Source organism: Loxodonta africana, chromosome 13 (genome assembly GCF_030014295.1).
Source record: "Loxodonta africana isolate mLoxAfr1 chromosome 13, mLoxAfr1.hap2, whole genome shotgun sequence".
Lineage (NCBI taxonomy): Eukaryota > Metazoa > Chordata > Mammalia > Proboscidea > Elephantidae > Loxodonta > Loxodonta africana.
The window spans coordinates 55,484,767-55,509,808 of NC_087354.1; the positions used below are offsets into that span (position 1 = coordinate 55,484,767).

Here is a 25,042-nt window from a genome sequence, read left to right on the forward strand (position 1 = left end):
GCCCTCCAGTTTACTATTCCTGTCTTCAGCTATGTCTAATCTGCTGTAAACTTCTTTGTCATTTTTTAATAATCTTGTTTTTGTATAAATTTTTGTTTCTGACTTTACTTCTTTAAGCATTTCATGTATTGTTTTGTATTCTTTATCTTATAATTCCCCAACAACTGTCTTGGGGTCTCTTATCTATTTGCTGTTTCTTCCAGTCCTCACTCACATAATCATTTTCTCGAATGCTTGGTAGTTTCATGTGTCTGTGCATACGTGTGTGTGTACTTATATTTTCTTGAATTTAATCTATCAGAATTTTGATTGCCTAAATTGAAGATGCCTTCTGCTTAAAGCCAGGGTCACCACTGATTCTCAACCACTTAGCCCTTTTAAGGTACTGTGTTTAAAATGTTAGAGTCTTGTGTTCAGCCTCCCACCTGACCTTAAAACTGGCTGAAGCCTTTGACCTCAAGCCACCTCACCTTTCATGGGTCTTCCTACTACTTGCTACTCCTCTTTCTCCTCACTCATATTTGTGGCTTACTTTTTTGTTTATTTATGATCATTAAAGATTCTCCTTGCTTTATACGAAGGCCAGCAATACATAGAAATTGCTAATTGTAATTCATCCAGGATCCAGTTTTAATTTCAAAGTATGTACTCTGCCACAGTGTCAGAAGTGGTGTCTGTATTTTTTTATTTTTCAGTTATCCCATAAATATTTCCTGAGTGTTTACCACCCGTGGGGCAGACATGATACTACGTTCCGTAAATACACAGCAAGATCTATTAAATTTTTGAATTTCAAAACATGGTGCCCACAATTTTCCTTTTTAGCCTAAAATAAAATTTAGGGAGCATAGTCATTTTCAGCTTACTTTGTAATGATGGATTTAGATTGTGTACCCGCATATGATTTTAGTGTAATTGGCTCTCAGGGTATTTTGAGTGTTTAAATAGCTTTCAGGGGGTGAGTGATGGGAAGAATCTGAGTCTCTTAACTCTCTGTATTCACTGTTAGCTGCTTTTCAAAGAAAAACAATTAGTTAAAAACACGTTTTTATTAAATAAATTAATGATACTTAAAAAAGTTAGATTGCTTCAATACATACCAATTGTGAAATACCTTTAATAGCGGTTTAATATACCTGAGAACAAGTATAAAACAGTCTTCAATTTTTATTTAATTCTTTCTCCTTGCCATAATTACCCAGTTAAGTAAAATTCATCTAAAAGCACCTTAACACCTGGCACAGTTTAACCCAAGACGAAGTGCCAGTAAATAGCCAGCCAGAACGGTCTCTGTGTTACACAGACCTTCTTTATGTGCTTTCCTCTGCATGCGCAGATTCTTGTAATGACTTCTGTAGGAGAGGGAACTTAGGGGTAAAAGTTAACTAATATTATAAATAAGAAGCACAGATATTACATAGCTATGAGTTTGCAGTTGACTGGGGTTTTTCAAAATAAACAGTTTTTTCATATTAGCCCATATCTGCCTTAGTTGAAAGTAATATCCTGAATTAAATATTAGGGTCAGCATTGAAAAGAGTGGATTGACGGGGGAAGTTAGATAGCAGGGAGTGGGGATTGGAGAAGCAGAGAAGGTGTATGAAACTATAGATGAGAAGGTACACTGGAGTAAAGCCAGGCAATTGTAACTTGACATATTTTTACAAATGTCAGAAGGAAGGGGGAGTTAGACCTGTTATGAAGATGTACTTATTTCTAAAGGGGCCCTGGTTGTGCAGTGGTTAAGCACTCAACTGCTAACCAAAAGGTTGGTGGTTCAAGCCTACCAGCCATTCCACAGGAGAAAAGACCTGACAATCTGCTCCCATAAAGATTACAGCCTAGGAAACCCAATGGGGCATCTCTACTCTGCCATATAGGGAGAGTCACTGTGATTCAGAATTGACCCGACAGCACACAACAACAACAAAAGCTTTTGAGATCTAAAATAAAATCCAAAAGATTCAGAAAAGATTCATTGGCAGAAGAAGAAAAAATACGTATCTCAGAAGATAATCTATATGTGTGTGTTTTAATTATTACACACGCCTGCCCCCCACCCCCCAGAATCCACCGTGTTTCTGAGTTATGTTCATGTTTTGACAAGTGGCATGTATTCTTCTAGAGTAAAGCTGTGGATTTTATTTCTTTCCTCATTACATTTTGTAGTGAGTTGTCAATGTACTGAAAACAATTCAGAGAGGAGGAAAATACTAAAGAATCCATCATTTGAATTAGTTATACTGTTTCTCATTTGTTTTTTAGATTGTAAGTAGAATGACCTACTTATTGCATTAGTTCATTGTGCTTGGGAATCTTTTAGGTTATTAAACTTATTTATTTCTAACCATTCATCTGTTTTTGTTGCAGTAAAGTATGCTTCAGTTTCCATGTGGCTTAATTTCTCTGACAGTTTCTTAAATAGCCTAGAAAACATAGTGTGTTTTCTCTATTTAGTTTTAAATTTTAATAAGATTGCTAATTTTAGTATTCTTGAATATCAGCATTTTAAGCAATTAGGTTAAAAATAAATTTTTATGAAAAATAAGAGATTAAATCCAATAAGAAAGGAATATACAGTGTGCCTGGGGTTGGAAACCCAGGTGGCGTAGTGGTTAAGTGCTATGGCTGCTAACCAAAGGGTCAGCAGTTCGAATCCACCAGGCGCTCCTTTCAAAACTCTATGGGGCAGTTCTACTCTGTCCTATAGGGTTGCTATGAGTCGGAATTGACTCAACGGCACTGGGTTTGGTTTTTTTGGGGGTTGTTAGAAGTTTGATTAATGAAATTCAGCTAGTGTTTGGAACGTATAATTTTATAGCCACATGTAACTAAGGTATTTTTGTTTCATTTTCAGAGAAGTTCAGTAAAAATGAATTTCTCTTGATTTTTATTTCCTAGCAAATTTTAAAAGCTTGCATTGAACAAGTGAAGAAGTATCCGGAATTCTACACTCTCCACGAAGTTACCAGCTTAATGGGATTCTTTCCATTCAGAACAGAGATGGGATTAAAGTTAGAGAAGACTCTTCTGGCACTGGTAAGCTTTACTACATGACAGCATAAATTTATTTTTGTCCAAAGCGTCCTCTGTGTTTCACAGAGATATTATGTTATGGTTTAAAATAAACTTTGAATCATAATGAGTTGTAACATTTTTTACTGTGGTAAAATATTTATCAGAAAAAAATTGGCTGTTTTAACCATTTTGAGGGTACACTTCAATGATATTCATCACATTCACCGTGGTGTGCAGTCATCACCACTATTCATTTGCAATGTTTTTTTCACCCCAAACAGAAACCCCTTAGCCATAGTTCCCCTTCTCCCCCTTTCCCAGCCCCTGGTAACTACCAATAAACTTTCGTCTCTGTGCCCTTCCCTATTCTAGCTATTTCATATAAATGGGGCCATACAGTATTTGTCCTTTTGTGTCTGTCTGGCTTACTTTACTTAGCATGTTTTCAAGGTTCCTCCGTGTCTTAGGTGTAGCAGATCTTCATTTCTTTTTATGACCAAAACTATTCCGTTGTACGTATATACCGCATTTTGTTTATCCATTTATCTGTTGATGGACATAAATCTTTTAAGTATGTAATACGGTCTGTCTCCAGTTCTTTTTATTGTATAGGTAACAGTACTTCAACTTGCTTCTCTTTTGTTTTTATAATACCACAACCAGCTTTATGTCTTGCTTTTATTCTGTTGGTTCTCATCATCCCGAGTGCTCTTGAATAAAAGCAGAACATCCCGTTTTCTTTTAAGGGATTTTACTCCCAGTCACAGTGTGTGTGGAGAGGATATTTGGGCAGTTCTCCTATGCTTGTACCTTATAAAATGAGAGAGGAGAATTTAAGGGGACAAGGTAAAGATTCATGATGCCCTTTTCTTGGACCTTTTTTTTGAAAAACATATGGTTATCAAGCAAAAAAAAAAAGTCTTTGTTTAAAGAAGCTGAAAATCTGACATTTTCATTCAGTAGAATGAAGACTTTCAAGTTAAGGATTTCATATGATGAAAAGACACTTTTCTTAGGAAAATAAAATTGACATCAACATTTTTGCAGTAAAACATTTATTTTTCTTTTCTTATTTAGGGCAGTGTAAAATATGTGAAAACAGTATTCCCCTCGATGCCTGCAAAGCTGCAGCTATCAAAGGATAACATAGCTGCCACTGAGACACCAGAACAAACAGCTGCGGCTCTGCAGGATGTAAGTGCAAGCTGGGAATCTTTGAATCTTCCTGGTAGCCTTCTGTACCTCACAGGGTACATGTAGCCTGAGTGTTCTAAAGCCCCTGCCCACGTTTCTCCCTTCTTTTCCTTACTTAATCAAATAAATGTTCAACAAGTATAATCAAATAATACGTTATATGTTGTTTTTCAGGATATTAGCAAAGATCCAAATGCACGGAAGCTTGTTTCAAGGTATCACCCACAAATCGCCCTAACTAGTCAATCCTTATTTACCTTATTAAATAATCACGGACCAAGCTATAAGGAACAGTGGGAAATTCCCGTGTGCGTTCAGCTAATATCTGTCGCAGGTTTGTGATTTGCCAAGTCAAGTAATACTCTGAGCAGGAGGCTGGGGTGGTTCCGTTGCAGCTGTCTAAACAGACGTGGTGATTGTCAGGCACAAAATGAAAGCCCTGGTTGAAGGAGGATGTAAATTGCATTCAGCAGAACTTTTTTCACATAGGGTTACCATAACATGGGCGTTCATAGATGAATTATTAAGTCTGCAGTATCTGTGGTCATGTTGGGGGGTGAGGGGTAGTTAGAGAAGGCATTGTAACCTAGGGCGACCATAAATCCTTGAAATGATGGTGAGGTTCTTCTGTCTTTCACTGATATGAAAGGAATCCAGTACTTTATTAGATAGCCTCGAAAGGGGGAATTTCTAGGACTTGTTTACTTGTCTGTTGTTGGAATTCAGAATTAAAGTAGGCCTATACTTTTTTTTTTCTTATACTTACAAGCAGTGGAATAGTCTCTCCTTTGACAGTAGAATTAATATTTGCACAGAAATTTCTCTGTACAACAGATGATTCCCCTGTTTTGGTATATACTTTATAATTTTTTTCGTATCTTCCAAAATTAATATTATATGTAAGAACATAATTGTAGCAAATAGAAAAATATGTTTCATGAGACAAAACTACAGATTACAGTTAAATGTAATATATTCTCAGTGGTAAAAATTTCATCACTTTTTGAAAGTGTATGCCTATAAGAACTACGTAATAATGACAGTAAAAGTATAATAGTAAAAAGCGGAAGGCCCTTTAAACAGTTATGTTAGAGAACATAATTTCACTTGCCAGTCAGATTATCTTGCCTTGAGATCTCCCAGGATCCTTAAAGATCTTCTAGTCCAAGGGTGGCAAATGTATAGGATTTATGCTGCCACTCTACTATGCGGTGTCTCTGTGTGATGATCCTTCTGTTGTACATCCTGGGCTTGTTCTTATCGTTTCCTTTTTTTTTTTTTTTTTTTGATATAATTACTAGAAACTAAAAACCCCTATTTTTCTCATTTTGTTTTAAGGTTCAAAACCAGTTAAAGTAATATATATTAATTCACCACTTCCCCAAAAGAAGATGACAATGAGGGAGAGAAATCAGATCTTTCATGAATCCCCGTTAAAATTCATGATGTCCAAAAACTCGTCTGTCCCCGTCTCTGCAGTATTTATGGACAAACCTGAGGAATGTATATCTGAAATGGACGTACGTAATGCTTTCTGTTTTCCTTATTTGTCCTTTTGAAGCATAAAGTTTTATGGTAAGTCTCTAAACCTAGTAAATAAAAATGCAGGCTTTGCATTCAAAGTTAAAATCACAACCCAGTTCTAGCTAGATAACTTAACCTCTCTAAGTCCCAGTTTACTCCTTTATAAGATAAAGATGAAAGTACCTACATCATGAGGTTATTGTAGGGATTAAGTTTAATACTGTATGTAAAATGCTAAGCAGTCATTAACATGTATTTGCCAGGAACTCAGCTAGTGATAGTGGTGGTAATCACAGTAGTAATTAATATGAAGTTTTATTTGATTGGAAACCCTGGTGACATAGTGGTTAAGAGCTACAGCTGCTAACCAAAAGATTGGCAGTTCAAATCCACCAGGTGCTTATTGGAAACTCTGTGGGGGCATTTCTGCTTTTTAAGTATGAGATGAAGTTTAATTTGATAGGTGTAAGAAGTATTTGGGCAACACCTTTTGGTAAGAGGCTGACTTATACGTGACCCCCAATTTATCTTCTGACTGTAGGATTTTACCAGTCAGACAAAGGTGTCAAAACATGCCCTGATCAGCTGCATCCAGCCATCTGAAGCAGGTGTTTACCCTCATCCTGACAGTTCTAGAACTTGGTCTTGTTTCAAGGCATTCTTCCCATTGCCCATTCCACAAGTAAAAAGCATTCTAAAAAACTCAAAGTATATGGCCAGGGTCTTACCCTTTTTAGTATACTTTGTAGCTGCGTGATGTTAGACAGATTATGTAAGCTCTCTGTGTCTAGTTTGTTCCTCTGTGAAGTGGGGATCATGATGGTACCTATTCATAGGATTGTTTTAGGATTAAATGAGTTAATACGTGTAAAGCATTTAGAGCAGTACTTGGCACTCCATAAATACTGACTGTTACCATTTTGTGGGTTTTTAAATATTTTTTCCATGATTATTAAAGACATTCTGTTTGTAGAAAGTGTCATTCATTTCAGTTATTTATTCAGCAGATACTCTTCTAGACTAAGGACATAACCATGAATAAAAACAAAGCATCTTTTCTCTTAGAGCTTACAATAGTGCAGGAGGATGCAGATAATTAATAAAGCAACAGCAGAGGGGAAAACAAGCAGGTAGTGATAAATGCTATGAAGAAATACAGAGTAGGTTAAGGGGAGATAGACAGGTGGGGATGGTGCTGTTTTAGATCAGAATTAAGACGGCCTTTCTGAAGGAACGACAGGAAATATGGAGACAGACTTGAATAAAATGAGGGAGCAAACATAATTAGAAAATAAAGTATTAAAATGTTTTCTTATTTATACTTAGCTCATACCTTTTGTTTTTCATTTTTGTTTTATATGTTTTTCTCTGTCATTTACCTTTTAGTATTTTTATGATGGGTATGTTGTAAAGCACTTCAACCTCTTTTTAAAAATTTTTCTTCTTTCATATTTTAGTTTTTAATCTACCCAAAACTTTTATTGGTATGAAGTGAATGTCAGGAAATTACAAGTTCTATGAAGGGTTGCTATGAGTCAGAATTGACTCAACGGTAACAGGTTTATTTATTTATTTATTTGATGAAGAAATGTGAGGTAGGTTAAGAGAGAGAAGAATGATAGAGTGACGTCAGTAATGGCAGACCAGATCATTGGGACCTTCCCCACTGTTGATGACAACTTAAACAGCTGGACAAAAATGTAAAAATTTCGTCATTAAAAGCATCAAAGAGCTAATAGGACAGTGAAGAATTACGGGACTGAGACCCTGGAGAAGACAGCAGCCCAGAGAGATAAAGGGTTGTTTTTGCCAGTTCTGAAAGAGCAGCTGAGAAAATGAACTGTGCTTTTGGCAGCATCATAAAACTCTTGTTGTTGTTAGGTGCTGGCAAGTTGATTTTGACTCATAGTGACCCCATATGACAGAGTAGAACTGCCCCATAGGGTTTTGTAGGCTGTAATCTTTATAGGAGCAGATGACCAGGTTTTTCTCCCATGGAGCCACTGGGTGGGTTCAAACCACCAACCTTTTGGTTGGTGGGTTCAAACTCCCAGCCTTTAGGTTGGGCAGCCAAGCACTTAAACATTGTATCACCAGGGCTCCTTATCATTAAACTAGGGAAACAGAAGTCAGAGTTCAGTTTTCCACGAAGGGCATGGGCCTCACAAGGCTGCACCCTAGAGTAAGGGTGAACCAGAAGTAAATCAGCTTTCTCATAGATTGTGGCTTGTGTTCTCCAGATCCTGAACTAGGATGAAAATATTCTTGATTGCTGGTTTTTCCAGACCTGGCAAAAAGCAGGAAACCCTGGTTGTGTAGAGGTTAAGAGCCATGGCTGCTAACCAAAAAGTCGGCAGTTCACATCCACCAGGCACTCCTTGGAAACTCTACAGGGCAGTTCTTCTCTGTCCTGTAGGGTCGCGATGAGTCAGAATCGACTTGAGGGCAATGGGTTTGGTTTCAGGGGGTTTTAGCAAAAGCGAATAATAGTTCTTAGAGGAAGATAATACCAGTTTTGAGCCTTAAATTATTTCTACAAATAACTTTTTAAATACCATTTCAGAAAACATTTAAAGATAACTGACACAAGAGGAGACTAGATACTATGAACGAGAACCATCAGAAACAATGACCCAAAAAATAGAGCCCCAGGGATCTGAATCCTAAAATTAGCAGCCACAGACTATAAGCCAACTCCATTTAACTACACGACATTCCAGGAAGCTAAAGCCACACTTGGAAATTTCAGCAAGGAACTGGTGACTTTAAAATGAGGTGGCAGATATGGAAAATAACCAAATAGAAATTTTAAAACTGAAAAATACAGTAAGTACAATAAAGAATCTGTAAGTGGGGTGATTAGCATATTAGATAAAGCCAAAGAGAGAGTTACTAAACAAGAAGATGAGTCTGAAAAGACTATTCATGATGAAGTACACACAGACAAAAAGATGGAAAATACGTAAGATAGGGTAAGAGATATAGAGAATACAGTGCATATATCTAATGTATGTGTAGTTGGACCCAAAAAGACTGATGTAAGAAAGATAATGGGACAGAGACTAAGATGCTGCTACAAAGGGAAAAAATCTTAAAAGCAGCCGGAAAGGAAAAAGTCACGTTACCTATAAAGGAATGAGAGACTTACAGATGACTTTTCAAAAACAGCAATGGAAGCCAGAAGATGTTGGAGCAATATATTCTAAGAGAAAATAACTCACTTTCTAAAGTTTCATGGCCAGTGAAAATATCCTTAAGGAATAAGAACGAATTAAAGATATTTTCAGATAAAAACTGACTTTCCCATGAGCTGACACCCACCGAAAGATGTTCTTTAAACACAAGGAAAATAAATGGAAGGAAGATGATGAAAGACACAGGAAGGAATGAAGAATAACAAAAGTGAAAGTACTGTGGATAGGCTGTAATGTGTAGGTGAGTATGGGGAAAGTCAGGAAATGAAGAGAGTGCTGAGATGATCTGGACCCTAAGAACTCTGTAAACCAATCAGTCTCCTCAAGACAAAGGACTCTCTGAGGCAACGCCAGTGCAGAGGGATCCAAATTGAGCAAAACAAGGATATTAAAGGTAAAGAAAAGAAAAGTTTTCAGATAACTATGGAGATCAGAAGAAGCAGATCTTGGGAAGTTCTGAAGATTTTATACACACACATACACACCAACCTATGTGCATGCATGTATACCTACAAGCATGTGAACATACATGCTTTGTGCTAGCAGCGATGGGTGAGCCTGAAGTCATGAAGCTAGAAAGCTACCCTGGCCCACCTCACACAGGATCGCCCTCCCAGAGGAATAAAAAAACCCATCTCACTTAAACATGAAGACAGAAGAGAGTTGTTGGTGGAAGCCCTTACAGAGGTGTTACAGGAATAAAACGAGGTGTATCTTTGTAACCTATGTATGTTTTCAGTCACTCATATATATTTTTAAATAATTAGCCTCATTCATACCTTCTGTATCCCTATTTGTTTTTCCTTAGTGTTTCATTGACCTAGTATAATTGTGTTTGTCAAATTTTCCTTTTTTTTTTTTTTAGTTTTGAGTATATGTTTTGATGTTATGATTTGGCGTGTCACAATTCATGACCATTATTTATTCATCACGATTTTATTTTTTTCAACATGACATTCCTCCTCCTCCTGCTTAATCCTTTTTTGCATTGAATTCTGCCTTGTCTGACACTAATATTGCTATTCTTCCACTTTTTATATGTAATTTTTTTGTGCATGAATGCCTTATGTAAACAACATATACAGTTAGTTTCCAACCTACGACTGGGTTCTGTTCCGACGACTTTTTATTATCAGTATCTTCATGAATCCGATCTTTGAACATCTGCGAATGATAACATCAAGTAATTAAGAACTGCAGCATTATATGTAGTACATATTACTAATGATCAGACGCTCCAAAAGACAGGTGGTCGTAAGTGCAGTTCTTAGTAACTCGAATACGTCATAAGTCGGGGACACCCTGTAGTTTAATCTAGTTTTTTAACTAAATATGGTTGTCTTTTTACTTTAGTAGTAATTGCTGGTTTTCGAGAGGCTACTTATTATGTGCCAGTTTCTATTCTAAGAGACTTTCTACATACAATTCTCATTTAATCCTTAGAACAAGTGCAAGAAGATAACTCTGTTATCCCTGTTTTGGAAATGAGGAGACTGAGGTTAAGAAAGTTACGCAGATAGTAAACAGTCCTCTGATTCACGGCAGAATTGCTGTTGAATCTTTCTGTCAAATCCTGATCGATAAAGCTAGTGAATGATCTTCTGCAGGGAGATGAGTTTCTACATGTTTGTCTCCTTAGGGAGGGGAAAATTAATTCTTCAGTGAACTAACCCAGCGTCATCAAGTTGATCCTGACTCATAGGGACCCTATAGTACAGGGTAGAACTGCCCCATAGGGTTTTGAAAACTGTAATCTTTATGGAAGCAGACTGCCACATCTTTCTCCCGTGAAGCAGTTGGTGGGTTCGAACCGCTGACCTTTCCATTATCAGCCAAGTGCTTAACCACCATGCCACTAGGGCTTCTCAGTAAATTAAAGCTGTCTCTAATTCTTCCATAACCAAAACAATACATGAGAAAGTACAGTCTCAATGACATTGTGTCCTAGAATATAGTAAACCACTTTCTGTGTGTGACTGCCACATCTTTTGACTGAGAGTTCCTTTCCCTGAGGAGGTGTCGGTGATAGGGATGCGCTAGAGGCTGTTGACGCTTCCCTGGCTGCAGCCTCCCAGTGGCAAGGAGCTTTCTTCCTCCTGGTCAGAGACTAAAGCCCAGTGTCTCTGAAAGGGCGTATGGAGTGGGCACGGGTGGAAATACACTGCCTTCCTATGTGGCCGTATGTTTCTTCTTTCTAGTCTTGTCCATTTTTTTATTAGTGGAAATTCCTCTTGGGATGTGGTAGTTCATAAGTATTGCCTGTTTCTTCTGCTTACAACTGGGAAAATCTATGTTTTTATGAGTGTTTCAAAGGGAAGATTGGTTGGATAAATTAGGTGCTAATAGTGTAGTATCATCTTAAGCAAGAACCTTTCAGACATTAGGTTTTTCTTTCTACCTTTCAAGATCCATGAACTATGTGAGGGTGGGGCCTTTAGGTGGGTGAGGGAGGGGCAAGAAAGTATTTTTTTGCTAACAGTTTGCCAATATATTTTCTTAAGATGTCTTGTGAAAGTAATGAGTCTCGAAAAATTGAAACTCTTGAAAATTTGGATCTGGATTTTGATGATGATGTCACAGAACTTGAAACTTTTGGAGTAACCACCACCAAAGCATCAAAGTCACCAAGTCCAGCAAGTACTTCCACAGTCCCCAACATGACAGGTGCTCCCATAGCCCCCAAGGTGGCAGCCACACCTGTGGTAGCAACTGCACCTAACATTCCTGCTCACTCTAGAAGTTTATCTCAGATTCTGTTGGAGCAGTTGCAGAAGGAGAAACAGCTGGTGGCAGGCGCAGACGGCGGCCCTGATGAGGGCAAGAAGAATGGGGATCAGGCAGCTGGATTGTGTGGTGACAACATAACAAATTCCGACAAGCCTCTGATGCAAAATGGGGAACCGGAAACATCTGCCTTGCAGTCAGAAAGCTCTAAGACGAAGGAGATTGAAACCTCTCGTAAAAGTGATCTGGGTCCTGATAAAGTAAATGCCGATGAGAGATTAAATGTCCTAGAGAATACAGGCAATTCAAAGGAAACCACTGCTGCATCAGAGACAGATCAAACTCCAGATGTCATTCCTTGTGATAGTGATACAGATGAAGACTGTTTAGTTATTGATACAGAGTGTAAAAATCCTAGTCATGGGAAAACAGCTGTTCCGGGTTCTGAGTTAAGTCCTAAACCAGCTAGCTCACATCCCTCCTCAGGACAGGCTTCCACAGGCAACCAGAGTAATACCACTTGTAACCCCGAAGAGTCGTGTGTTTTAAAAAAACCTATCAAAAGAGTATATAAAAAATTTGATCCAGTTGGGGAAATTTTAAAAATGCAGGATGAACTCTTAAAGCCAATTTCCAGAAAAGTTCCTGAGCTGCCCGTCATGAATTCAGAAAATCCTAAACAGCTGCCTGTCTCCGAGCAGCCCTCTGCTCCTGCAGACGACGTCTCTGGCTGGCCAAAATCTCTGTGGCCGTCTGCATTTCAGAAGCCAAAAGGACGTAAGTAAATATATTAATAAATAATTTTATAGTAAATGTTTTATTTCTTTCTTTTCCTTAGGTTTTTCTCATTGTCTCCTGTTCTCTTTTTGTAACCTGTTTTATAGTCTTCACACAATCACTGATAGTTCGTTTTTCAATCTACCAATGAGCACTTCAGCTTCCAAAATCTCCTCTCTGAATACATACCCAAAAGCATATGGCTTTTGTAACCTATGTTCATCCAACATATACTGTGGCTGTTAAGCTATACGTGGGTAATGCAAACCGTGAACATGCTTGACTGCTAACGAAAAGGTCAGAAGTCAGAGTCCACCCAGGGGCGCCTCTGAAGAAAGGCCTGGCAGTCTACTGAAAAACCAGCCATTGAAAACCCTGTGGGCACAGTTCTACTCTGACACACAAGGGGCCACCGTAAGCTGGAACGGACTCTATGTCAACTCGTTTTTAATGTGGTTCACCAAACCAGTGAAGGGCAGAGGCACCAAGAATAATCATGAACGTTGGTTAATCCACAGTTTATTTGTCCTTAGTGTTGGATCGCAGTTTTGTACTTTCTCATTTTGTGGAATAAATGTAAAGCTGCTTCTCAGCTCTGCCAAGATTAAGAATAATATTGCTTTTAATACTCGTCTTTCTTCTCACTTGATATGCTGGCTCACTAATTTATACTTTGCCTGAAGCCTGTGAAAGTAGTATTTAAAAGGAAGAGCGCCTTAAAGCTTTAAGTCCTGCAGTAACAGCAAAAATAAACAGAAGTGATAATAGCAAAGGGTCAGCCAGGCAGAGAAAGTAGAAAGTTAAAGTGAATAGAAGTTGAAAAATACTTTTTCTGTGACTAACCTCTCAATAGATTATTGAACTGTTTTACCTTGCGTTATGATGGATAAAGGGCAAATATATTTTAAAATTAAAAAAGAACATATAATTATTATTTTTAAAGGATTGCCATATGAACTTCAGGACTATGTTGAAGATACATCAGAATATCTAGCTCCTAAGGAAGGAAATTTTGTTTATAAGTTATTTAGCCTTCAAGACCTGTTGTTACTCGTGCGTTGCAGTGTCCAGAGGATAGAGACGAGACCACGTTCTAAAAAACGGAAGAAAATCAGAAGAGTAAGTTATTTTGGGAGTTAGGATGTAACATAAGTAGATAATCAGCAAATATTTAACATGTCGTTATTATGACGTGTAATTTTAAATTGTTGATCACACTTACGGTAGTGTTTGCAGGTTTTTTTTTTTTTTAAGAAAAATACTGAGATTAATAAGAAACTGTTTCATTACATATAGTAGTCATGAATACCTATCACATTCTTGCACAGAATATGTAAATTTTATGAAAAACCATCACGGATTTAACCTAGATTGGCACATTTCCATGTGACCTGTGAGCCCCTTTCTCTCTTTCTTTGGGGACCTGCTTGGCTCATCTAGAAGTCCACGTTTTGAAAAATGGGTGTTCACACAAATCTAAAAAGTCTTTCCAGGACTGTTAGAAGACCGAATCACTTTCTTTTCTCTCTGCCGTTTCTTTTGGGGCTTGATATATTTTTCCTCATTTAAAAAGATTTCTTGCCACAGAGTTAAAGCTGCTTCCCATATTTAGGAATTTGAAGTTCTTTTTGAGATTAGTTTGATTTTTTTTGTGTATGTGACCACCAAATTCTGGTAAAGAGGAACTTCTATATTATACTTGATGATGTGAGAAATACTGAAATTTCTTTCCTTTAATTTTTAAGAGAATGTTTTCCTTTGTGTATGTGTGTCATGGTACACTCTCTTCCTAACCCTGCACCCAGTAATCATCAGTGACCAGTGTACAGTGTGTGTTTGGGGCTTGGGATCAAGTGAATCAGGAATGGTGATGTTCCAGCTGGGACCTTTGTGAATCAAGTCCCTGACTACTACTATGAGTAAATATTCAAAAATATTCAAAAACAACTGAGAAAAATAAAAGATTGGTTCAAGCTGGAAATTGGAGAAACCAAATGGTTTTTGATTTAGATGTCTGAGGGCAGTGCTTCGTATAAGAGAAAGTCAAGGAATGACGAAATACTGTAGGTTTTATATCAGCCTTCTCCTAGATAAATACTAATATTCTCTCTATTCATAAATTTTACTTTATTTGCCAATTTTTCCCTGCCTCATCTATATTTAACTGTGATGAATTTAATGACCACAAGCATGAAAGTACTGAATATATGTAGTATCAGTGCTGTGGGTTGTATTTTCAGGATTTTATTTCTTTAATTCTTTCTTACTGTCTATCAGATTTATTTTGGAGCTAGCCTCATTTCTTTCACTTTTGACCCTGAGTCCATACCACTTTGTATTTATCTGTACTTAGAATTTTTTTTTTTTATGGCAGATATCTCTTAAATAAAAAAAAAAGCCTAGGGAAATTTTGAATTCTGATTTAATTCTTGAAAGGGATGACCTCGTGAGGACATTGTCATTCACTTGATCAAAGTGCAGTTTGTAAATGTCAAGACGTAACCTTGTATATAGGAGAGAACTCATTCTTCATAAAAATACATCCACACAGCCGAGCCCCCAGGAGTACCTAAAGAGGAGCCTTGTATTTCCCTGATTTGTCAAACCCAGAGTGTAATTTTAAATCTTCCAATGAATGCTTATCATAATCCACCTATCATTGTTTTATTTAATAGTTTAGTACATGTGATTTAAATTCCTTAGTAGAATGTAATTGCCTAGAACTTATATCCTACTCACTAGTATTTCTCCCAAAGGTTTTATAGAAACTCAATAAATAGATACTAAACAAATGAGAAAAATTGAGAGGTGGAGAAAAAGAAGGATAGTGTTAAGGAATGGAACTTTAAAGGGGTTGAAGCCCTACTTTGAAGTGGGTACTGTGTAAAATCTAACCAGGTGAGAAGGCATCCTCACTAATGTTCCCCACCGAAAATGCAACTTGGTTAAAGTGTGAAAATACTTGTAAGTCTCTTCAACTTCTGATGTCCAAGAACCTAGTCCTCAGCCTCATCTCTCCTTCGTTTTTCCTTGGTTATTCAAGTCTGTGCTACCATAGTTGTTGAGATTTTTAACTTCCGGGATCATTTACCCTTCCGCATCAAAAGCTTCTGCTTGACACGTATGAGTTGCACTTAAAGAGGAGAACTTTAAAATAGCAGCCAATCTCAAGTGATGGAATGAAATAAAGAGGGTAATTTGGACCACAAGATGAAGCTGGAACTTAAGAGTTCTACACGTAATTATGAAGTCCAGACTGCATGACTTTAAATTATCTGCTATTGTCTGTTACTGTCTGTCTCAGTTAACAAAATTGCCTAAATGCTATATTCTAAAATGGCTCAGAAATTTAGATCCAGTTATTTTAACATTTATACTGGCACTCAGGGGCCAGGAAGAAGAACCCTGACGATGCTGAGTGTAGGGAAAGAATAGAAGGTACCTGACGGGATTAATGTGAGGATACTAACTATGAAATATCTACTAAGGGATTTATATGAAAGTTTAAAAAGATTTATGTGAAAAATCAGAAAGCAGAGAACCAAGAAAAGCTCTCATTTGGAGGGAATAAGAGCTGCCGATCAAGAGAAAAGGAAATAGTAAATTTGATTTTTATAGTATCAAAACTTTGATTGTACTTAAAATGTCACCTTAATTTTGAACTACTAAGGAAAGATAAAATACGCAGATTTTTCTTTCCTCTGGCTTCCTGGAGATGGCAGTAGAATACATATAGAAATTAAAACCCGATTTGGGGCTTGCTTTTTGTACATAGAGCAGTATAATCAAACAAAATCCCCCGAAGTATTTTCTCTTCAGAAATACCATGTGTATTTTAATTTAAAAAACTAGAATTAACTCTATTCTCTATTCATCATCCAGAAAGGGCACCTTTATTAATTATTCTTTTCTCTACTTGCTCTAAACCAGCTGTGTCCTTGAGCAAATTTCTTAACCTTTTGGGCTTTCACTTCTTTAGTTTCTGTTTAAAGTTACACGAGATTATAAATCATATGCAGACTACCAGTTTCCAAAGAACTGTTATATAGTCAAATACTTTTAATGATGAAAATATCCTAAACACAATTTAAATTTTTTTTTTTAATTGAGAAGACATTTTACGACCTTATTACTCAAAGTGTGGTCCCTTGGAAGAACAGCTTATTAAAAATGCAAAACCTTGGGCCCATCCCAGAATCCATGTTTTAATAAGATCACCAGATTATTCATATGCACATTGAATTTAAGAAACGCTGTCTTAGTTTTGGAGCCCTGGTGGCGTAGTGGTTAAGAGCTTAGCTGCTAACCGAAAAGGAAGGCAGTTTGAATTCACCAGCAGTTCTCTGTCCTTAGGGTCGCTGTGAGTTGTAATTGACTGGATGACAATGGGTTTGGTTTGGTTTTAGTTGTCAACATTCAAAAGGTTCAACTATGAACCCCCCTTCCTGCTGATAACAGAAATTTTACTGAATTTGAGTTGTTCTTGTCATCAGCATTGTGCCAAACCTGCTAAGTTTGCTGTTTTGTAAAAATCAGGATTTCAGAAATATTGATGAAATACCTTCAAATAGATGAATGAAGACAGCTTGAAACAAGTTCAGAAGTACTAATTGGCCATATCACTTTGTGTAAGTCCCTTTAATCGTGTAAGCCCCTTAAACTGTGCATTTTTCTTTCGTAGCTGGAAATGGGGAGACTCCTGTTAAAAGTAGAATTTTCTTTGCAAAAATGAGCTAGCCTGAGTATAGTGACTATGACTACCGTGATACTACTTCACAAAGACCTGGAACTTCGTATTCCCTTTAGACCAGTAATGGGTACCATCATTTTACTTGCCCTATTTAGTGTCCTAGCCAGCAAGCTCTGAGTGGATAATCTGCCAGATACTTAGTGCCGTTCCCTAGTGCTGCATAACAAAAATACCACAGAGGGGTGGCTTTAAAAAATAGACATTTATTTTCTCACAGCTCTGGGGGCTGAAAGTCCAGATCAGGGTCTCAGCCTCATCGATTCCTTCTGTAGGCCTGTCTTCCTTCCTGGGGGCCACTGCAGTCCTTGGCACTCCTTTGCTGCTTAGGGATGCTTCTGCCTTCATCATCATATGGTGTCTCCTGTGTATCTGTGTCTATTCTGCCCTTTGTATAAGACACCACTCAGAAGGGTTTAGGTATAGGACCCACCCTGTTCCAGATGACCTCATTAACATAACAAAGGAAAACTCCTGTTTCCAAACAAGATCTTATTTACAGGTACAGGGAAACCCTGTGAGACAGTTATTCAACAAAAATTCAAATGAAAGCCTGAGAAGTTATTCACCATAATTTTTGAAGGGGACACAGTTCAGTCCATAATGCTTAGTGTCTGGAATAAAGCTTTTGTATTAATGAAAATTATGACTTTGGCAGGTGTTGATACAGATACAAATGGTCATACATGTATAGAGTGAGAACAATGAAATACTTAGAGTGTGTGAGTCCTCAGACAATGTGACTTATTCTTTGACGGGGCAAAAACCTGGACCTTTACCTTTATTGTCCTCTTGAAAATTGTTAACATAAATTACAGTTGTTGCTTCCCAGCATCTAGCTTTAAACCTTTGGGTAGTTATGTATCGTAAGACTCTGTTCCCAGGGTTCTGCTGCCAGTCACATTTCCTGACAGAAATAAAATGTTGCATATATGTGGGGATGTCTTGGTTTTAGGTGGAAAAAGGATGTCTTTTATCCACCTACCTTTTGCCCATATCTACCAGGAGTTCCTCTATCCATCAGGCTCCAATAGATCCCTCTTCCTATCTGATACCTACTCTGTTTGAAAGGGTGAAATAAGATAACTTGAAAGCTGCAAAGCACTACATAGGCAAAATGTATTTGTTAGTAAATTTAATTGGTCTTTGAATAAGTGTAATAATCTTGTATTGCAGCAATTTCCAGTTTACGTGCTCCCAAAAGTGGAGTACCAAGCATGTTACGGAGTTGAAGCTCTGACTGAAAGTGAACTGTGTCGCTTATGGACTGAAAGCTTATTGCACTCCAACTGCTCATTTTATGTTGGTAAGTTTTATAAGAGGTTTGGTTCTTTCTCCTTTCTAATTCCCTTGTAAATACATAACTTTTAATTCCATTGCAAATACTTCCACTCTGTAGTTTGTGTTTTCAATTTATAAGTGTTCACATTCCTTTCTATGAGACCACAGTTCCTGCGCCAGAATTAAATGGCAGGATGGAGCCAGTGGTGTCAAGTGTTTTCATTTCCTTTTTACTCCGTATCTCTTTTAGCTATACATGAATGTCAGAATCATCTTATTTGCAAAAAACTTATTTGTTTAACAGCATAATTAACAAAAAATACAGGTGAGCTTTCTAACTTTTAAAAGTGCTATTTGATTTGTTTAAACATGTATTTTGAAATTTTCTTAAAATTATAATAGTCTTCAAAATATCTCAGTTGTCTTGATGAAGTGGCTGTTTAGTTTGTTTTTTCAAGCGGATGGGCAGGGGTTTAATTTGTCCTGGCTGAGCAGATTCGTCTTCAGTTCACATAGCTCACATGATGAAAATTTGCTAATCATCCTTGATATTATTCCTGCCAAGTGGAGCGCTTAACCCCACACACTTCAGTTCTTCCCGTATGTCTCCGGCTGCCATTCCTTTGAGTTGTCAACGCATTGTCTTGTTTACTTATTTGATGACTTGTTACTTGCTGCTTCATTGTCTCTGTAGACCTGTTCCATCTTATCATAAGACGATAAGCAGATAAGTCTTATGTAAGATAAGTCAGAGTCTGATGAAACTTTGAATTTTCATGGTGCTCAGCATCATCTCTTTGTGCGTAATGCTTTCTGTGAGTGTATTTTTCCTGCTTATTAAAAAAAGGGGGGTTCACAGGAAAAATTTCCCCCGTTTTGGTTAATCAGTATTTTGTCTTCGCATTTTATGAAAGCATTAGTGAGATAAAGGGTTCACTCTCTTTCTGGTTAACCCAAAAGGAAGCGATTAAATGTGCCGTTTGTGTAGCCACTGCCTCTCTCCTCCCATCGTACACGCTGCTGGACCATGACCATGACGTTGACAGTGACCACAACGTCGGCGTGCCTGTAGAACTTTATAGGTGAAGTCACTTTTTAAAGCACTGACCGAGAATGGAGATTCATGACTGTACGTTTTAACTGGTTTCTTTTTAATGTACCATTTAACAGATAAAAACTGCATACTTCATCTAAAAAATAGTTTTTACAAGTTGACGAGTAACCATCAGCCTGTGTGTGGGTTATCCTCAGAGAACCCCAACCACTCATGAGCTGTCCGCTTGAATTCAACGGGAAAGTGGTTTCTGTGACAACTGTTTGGTGAAAAACTTAGTTGTATATTATTGTCTTAGCCAAAAAAAATGTTGTGGGGTGTGTTGCTCTGGTGGGGTACAGGTCTTGAGGGGTATGTTTTAAAAAGCTATTTTGAAAGAATTCATGAGTTTGTTTTTTGTTTTAATGTTGTTATATTATTACCCTTTTAATTTAAGAAAAATGTTCCAGGGAGCGGAGATGAAAGAGCTCCTAAGTAAGTTTTTGTTACAGTTACTTCCTAGACCCACCCGTCCACTGCCGTCAAGTGGATTCTGACTCACAGAGACCCTGCAGGACAGAGAAGAACTGCCCATAAGGGCTTCCAAGGCTGTAAATCTTTGTGGAAGCAGACTGCCACATGTTTCTCCCATGGAGCGGCTGGTGGGTCCGAACTGCTGGCCTTTCAGTTAGCAGCTGAGCACTTTAACCACTGTGCCATCAGGGCCCCTTTGCTTTCTAGAAATAAAATAGAACAGTCATTTTATCATTCTGATGTCTGTCTGAATATAATTAAAATAAGTTACATATCAAATACGACTGTAAAGTAGTACATGTGACTCATCACCTAGTCTCTCTATTTTCTAGTTTATACCTAACATACTTGAGGGCACTGGGTTTTTTTTACCTAGCATACTTTAGACTTATGGTGGTTTTGACTTTAAAGGTGGGTGCCTGCCTTTAAAAAATACCGTGAATTAAAGGTGAAGCGTATAAAATGCTTAGGATGTCTCACTTCAGAAGCACTTACTGCTCTTTGATATCCAAATAATAGGTTAATTGGAAATTATTTTTACCTGTATACTTTGCTAGGTGAGAGTTATAGTATACACTTCACAGGCAGTAATGTGTTTCTTTTCAAATATTGTACTCTTTGATCTTCTCTGTAATTTGCCTGTCTTCATTTCTATACCATCCTCCTCCTCTCCTGTGCCCCAGCCTCTCAAGTATAGCTCATTGGCTATTCTTGGGTCTTCTGTTCTTTTTCTCAGTTTGGCTCATTATACACCTACCCCTCACAGATTAAATTGCACATTATATGATACACTTGAAATGCTGCAAAATCATCCCTATAAACTATGTATTTACACCCCCATGCAAAGAATAATACAACGGTATTATTCTCATTTACGGAGTACCTGCTGTGGACCAAGGACTGTGTACCCATTACTGTTAACCCTCACTACTCAGTAAAATAGATGATGTTCATCTGTGTTTTACAGAGGAGGGAACCCATGGTCAGAGAGTTTGTTGTTCAAGATCACATAATATGTAGGAAATCCAGAATTTCTATCCATATCTGATTCCGTAGCCCATGTTTTCCACTAAAATGGAGTAGTGGAAATCCTGCTGAATGTGGGAGTCAGAGGATTGATTGGTGTATGAGCGCTTTTCTATACTTGACAGCCCTTTTATGATGGGCAAGATCTGAGCTCCCTGGGCCTTAGTTTTTTCATGTATATACTTTTTTTGGCCTACCTCAGGGGCTGTTTGTACAAATCCTTACTTTATAGTTATTACACAATGTATTGCTCAAAGGTAGACTTCTCACTGGTGACAATAAATGCCACAAGATAAAAGGGTAAAATTATATATATATGTGTGTATATGTTTTGTGCTGAGAAGAAAACAACTGTCAACCTAGAATTTAGATGAAATTGTATAAGATCATCGTTATGACCCAGGAGCAGGAAGGATTTTGTCACCAAAAACTAAAAGCATAAACTAAAACAAAAAAGACTGATATCTTCTTCTCCTCTATATTTAACACATAATTAAAAAAAAAAATAAACACATGTCGTAATCCTTCCATTCTAAGATACTCTGTTGTAAAACCACCATTGACTTTTCTCTCCAGCTTTCAGCTTTCTTAAGCATAACATACATTCTGAAAAATGTCAGGAATGTAAATGTCTAGCTCTAGGAATTATTACAAAGCCAGAGCCCCTGTAATGAGTCCTCAGATTAAGAAGCAGAAAATTACCAGTGCCCCAGAAATTCCCCCTGGTGACACTGCCCAGTCATAGTCCCCTTCCTCTTCTCCAACAGTAACCACCGTTCTTGCTTCTAACATAGTGGTTTTGTTTTACCAACTCTGTGCAAATGGAATCGTAAAGGAATATTCTTCTCTTTCTACCTTCTTTGCTTAACATTGTTTTTGTAACAGTAGTTTTTATTGTTTTGACACATCCCTTTGTAAGAGTACACCAAAATTTATTTATCCCTTGAACTCTGGGAGCGTACTTGTTTCCATTTTAATGCAGCTTTGAAAATTCTTGTAAATGCCTGTTAGTGTAGTGTACACACATTGCAGTTGGGCATATGCCTAGAAATGGAATTACTGGGGCATAGTTTAGCATGCATTTAACTTCAGAAGATATTTCCAAAGTGGTTGTGCCGATTCGTACTTAACATTAGCATTGTGTGTTCCAGTTTTCTCCGTATCCTTGCCAACACTTGGTCCTGTCAGTTTAATTTTAACCATCTGGCAGGTGTTCATTTTTAATATTTTATTGTTTTATTTGCCTTTTTCTGGTTATTTATGGGGTTGGACATCATTTCTCATGTGATGATTAATCATTTGCATGTTCAATTCAAGTTGAACGTAGGTTGTGAGTTGCCCATTCAAACCTCTTGTCCTTTTTTCCATTGAGCTGTCCGTTCTTTTTCTTTGTTGACTATATATGTTACAGATATTTTTGTCTTATTTTGTGATTTGCTTTTTCAGACTCTTCATGGTGTCTTTTTAACTTCATTGTAGTCTAATGTATTAGTCATTTCCTTTAGGATTAGTGCTTTCTTTGCTCTACTTAAGAAATCTTTCCTATAGCGAGGTCGTGAAGATCCTCTTCTCCATTATCTTCTAGGGGCCTTGTTGTTATTTTATCTTTTATTTTTAGATATATGTAATTTCTCTGGAATTCATTCTTTCAGAGGCTATGAGGCATGGTCACTTTTCAGCACCAGCCCCTTTCCCTGCTGCTCCCCAGTGCACCCTGTGTTACAGATATCCACGTGAACCTGATTCGGGGCCTCTCTTTGTCCTGGAGGCTACAACACACCATCCTTATTACTGAATTTCCTGTTCCTTCTACATTTGTTTGCCAGCCGCGCCCTCCCCCACGAGGTATTTTCGTCAGCACTGCTTTGCCAATTTTTTTTTTTACATGTTGCTGTAAAAAAGTAGAATAGCACGTTTAGGAAACTACCTTGCAGAGGGAGGGCGTATTTGGCAAACAAACGTAGAAGGTGTGCATTATTTGCATAAAATACAGGACTCTAGATTTATAATGTGTTTTTACTACTTGGTAAACTAGATTTTACCAACTTTTTCTTCTTCAAGAGTTTCATGGCTACGCTTGGCATTTTGTATTTCTAATTTTAAGAATCAGCTAATGAACTTCTACCAGCAACAACGCAAAGATTGGGATTTTGTTAGGAAGTACTCTGACCCAATCACTGTGGAGCAGATTGACAGCCTTATAAATAAGTCTTCCTATCCATAAGCTTTACATATTCCCATATTCCTCCATTTGTTTGTATCTTTAATTTCTCTTAATATTTTGTGAGTTTTTCTATGTAGAGATCTTGCACTTTTTTTTTGAATTCTTATTGTGCTTTAAGTGAAAGTTTACAAAAACTTACATATACCTTGCTATATACTCCTAGCAGCTCCCCCTAATGAGACAGCACACTCCTTCCCTCCACTCTTTCTTTTCGTGTCCATTCAGCCAGCTTCTGACCCCCTCTGCCTCTCATCTCCCCTCCAGACAGGAGCCGCCCACATAGTCTCATGTGTCTACTTGAGCCAAGAAGCTCATTCTTCACCAGTATCATTTTCTATCCCATAGTCCAGTCCAATCCCTCTCTGAAAAGTTGGCTTTGGGAATGGTTCCTGTCTTGGGCTAACAGAAGGCCTGGGGACCATGATCTCAGGGGCTCTTGCAGTCTCAGTCAGACCATTAAGTCTAGTCTTTTTATGAGAATTTGGGGTCTGCATCCCACTGTTCTCCTGCTCCCTCGAGGGTTCTCTGTTGTGTTCCCTGTCAGGGCAGTCATCGGTTGTAGCCGGGCACCATCTAGTTCTTCTGGCCTCAGGCTGATATAGTCTGGTTTATGTGGCCCTTTCTGTCTCTTGGGCTTAGAATTACCTTGTGTCTTTGGTGTTCTTCATTCTCCTTTGCTCCAGGTGGGTTGAGACCAATTGATGCATCTTAGATGGCCGCTTGCTAGCATTTAAGACCCCAGACGCCACTCTCCAAAGTGGGATGCAGAATGTTTTCTTAATAGATTTTATTATGCCAATCCTTGCACGTTTTTTAGAAGTGTATTTGTTGGTACTTGTTTATGCTGTTGTGATGTGATTTTTAAATCTTTAATCCTGTTTCTTAAAATTTGTTGCTAGTACGTAGAATTTATTTCCATATTGAGTTTGTATATTGACTTCGTATGTAGCAACCTTACTGAACTCACACATTCATTCTAGTAATTTATCTGTAGAATCTTTTTATTTCTTGTATCAAATTTTGGTAAATTATGTTTTTTGTTTTTTAAGGAACTGGTTCATTTTCTTTACATTTTCAAAATTATTGGCATAAGGTCTTCATAATATCCTGCTATGATCTTTTACTATCTATTAGCCATAATAATTACTCTGTAATATAATAAATTTGGATTTATGTCTATTATCTTAATATATTCTATTTGACCCATCTGTTCAGGGACCTTTTTTTCTCTTAATGGTTCCTTGTTGATTGATTTTTTTCGCTATTTCATTCTTCTCCTTATTAAGCTGTGCCTATTTGGCAATTTGAATCCACCAGACCCTTGGAAACCCTGTGGGGCAGTTCTGCTGTGTTTTGTAGGGTCACTGTGAGTTGGAGTTAATTCAAGGGCAATGGGTTTGGGTTTTTTTGTTTGTTTGTTTTTAATCTTCTTTTTAAGCAATCAGCTGAGTCTTTAATTTCAATTATTGTATTTTTTACTTCTAGGTTTTTTCTTATGTAGATATATATGTATACACATAACTACTATAGTTCTCTGCAGAAATTCTCAGTCTTGTCCTTTCTTAAACAATTAGGCATAATTATTTTTATGTCTGTGTCTAGTAACTCTGTATCTAAATTCCTTGTCTTTTCTATGTTTTTTCTCATTTTATATGCAAAATTATTCTTAATTGAGGGCCAGATACTATTTATGAAAAATTGTAGAGATAACTTGAGGCCTAGGAGGTTTTCTTCCTCTAGAAAGGATCGCTTTTGCTTGTTTTTGA

The 25,042-nt window shown here is 37.5% G+C and overlaps 1 protein-coding gene across 10 annotated transcripts in view; it reads left to right on the forward strand.

Annotated features, from left to right (window-relative positions):
• The window catches only part of ICE2 (interactor of little elongation complex ELL subunit 2), a 78,204-nt gene that overhangs the window by 25,398 nt on the left and 27,764 nt on the right, over nt 1-25,042 (forward strand). For 7 of the 10 annotated variants that reach the window (XM_010598020.3, XM_064267466.1, XM_023558303.2 and 4 more), the window contains 7 exons: nt 2,902-3,039; nt 4,096-4,212; nt 4,387-4,546; nt 5,551-5,732; nt 11,432-12,431; nt 13,375-13,550; nt 18,355-18,484. In XM_010598020.3, coding sequence (XP_010596322.1) covers nt 2,902-3,039; nt 4,096-4,212; nt 4,387-4,546; nt 5,551-5,732; nt 11,432-12,431; nt 13,375-13,550; nt 18,355-18,484 — 1,903 coding nt within the window. Of the gene's footprint in view, nt 1-2,901; nt 3,040-4,095; nt 4,213-4,386; nt 4,547-5,550; nt 5,733-11,431; nt 12,432-13,374; nt 13,551-18,354; nt 18,485-20,004; nt 20,155-25,042 lie in introns of all 10 variants that reach the window. The other 3 variants (XR_010317432.1, XR_010317433.1, XR_002787751.2) reach the window with 3 other exon arrangements.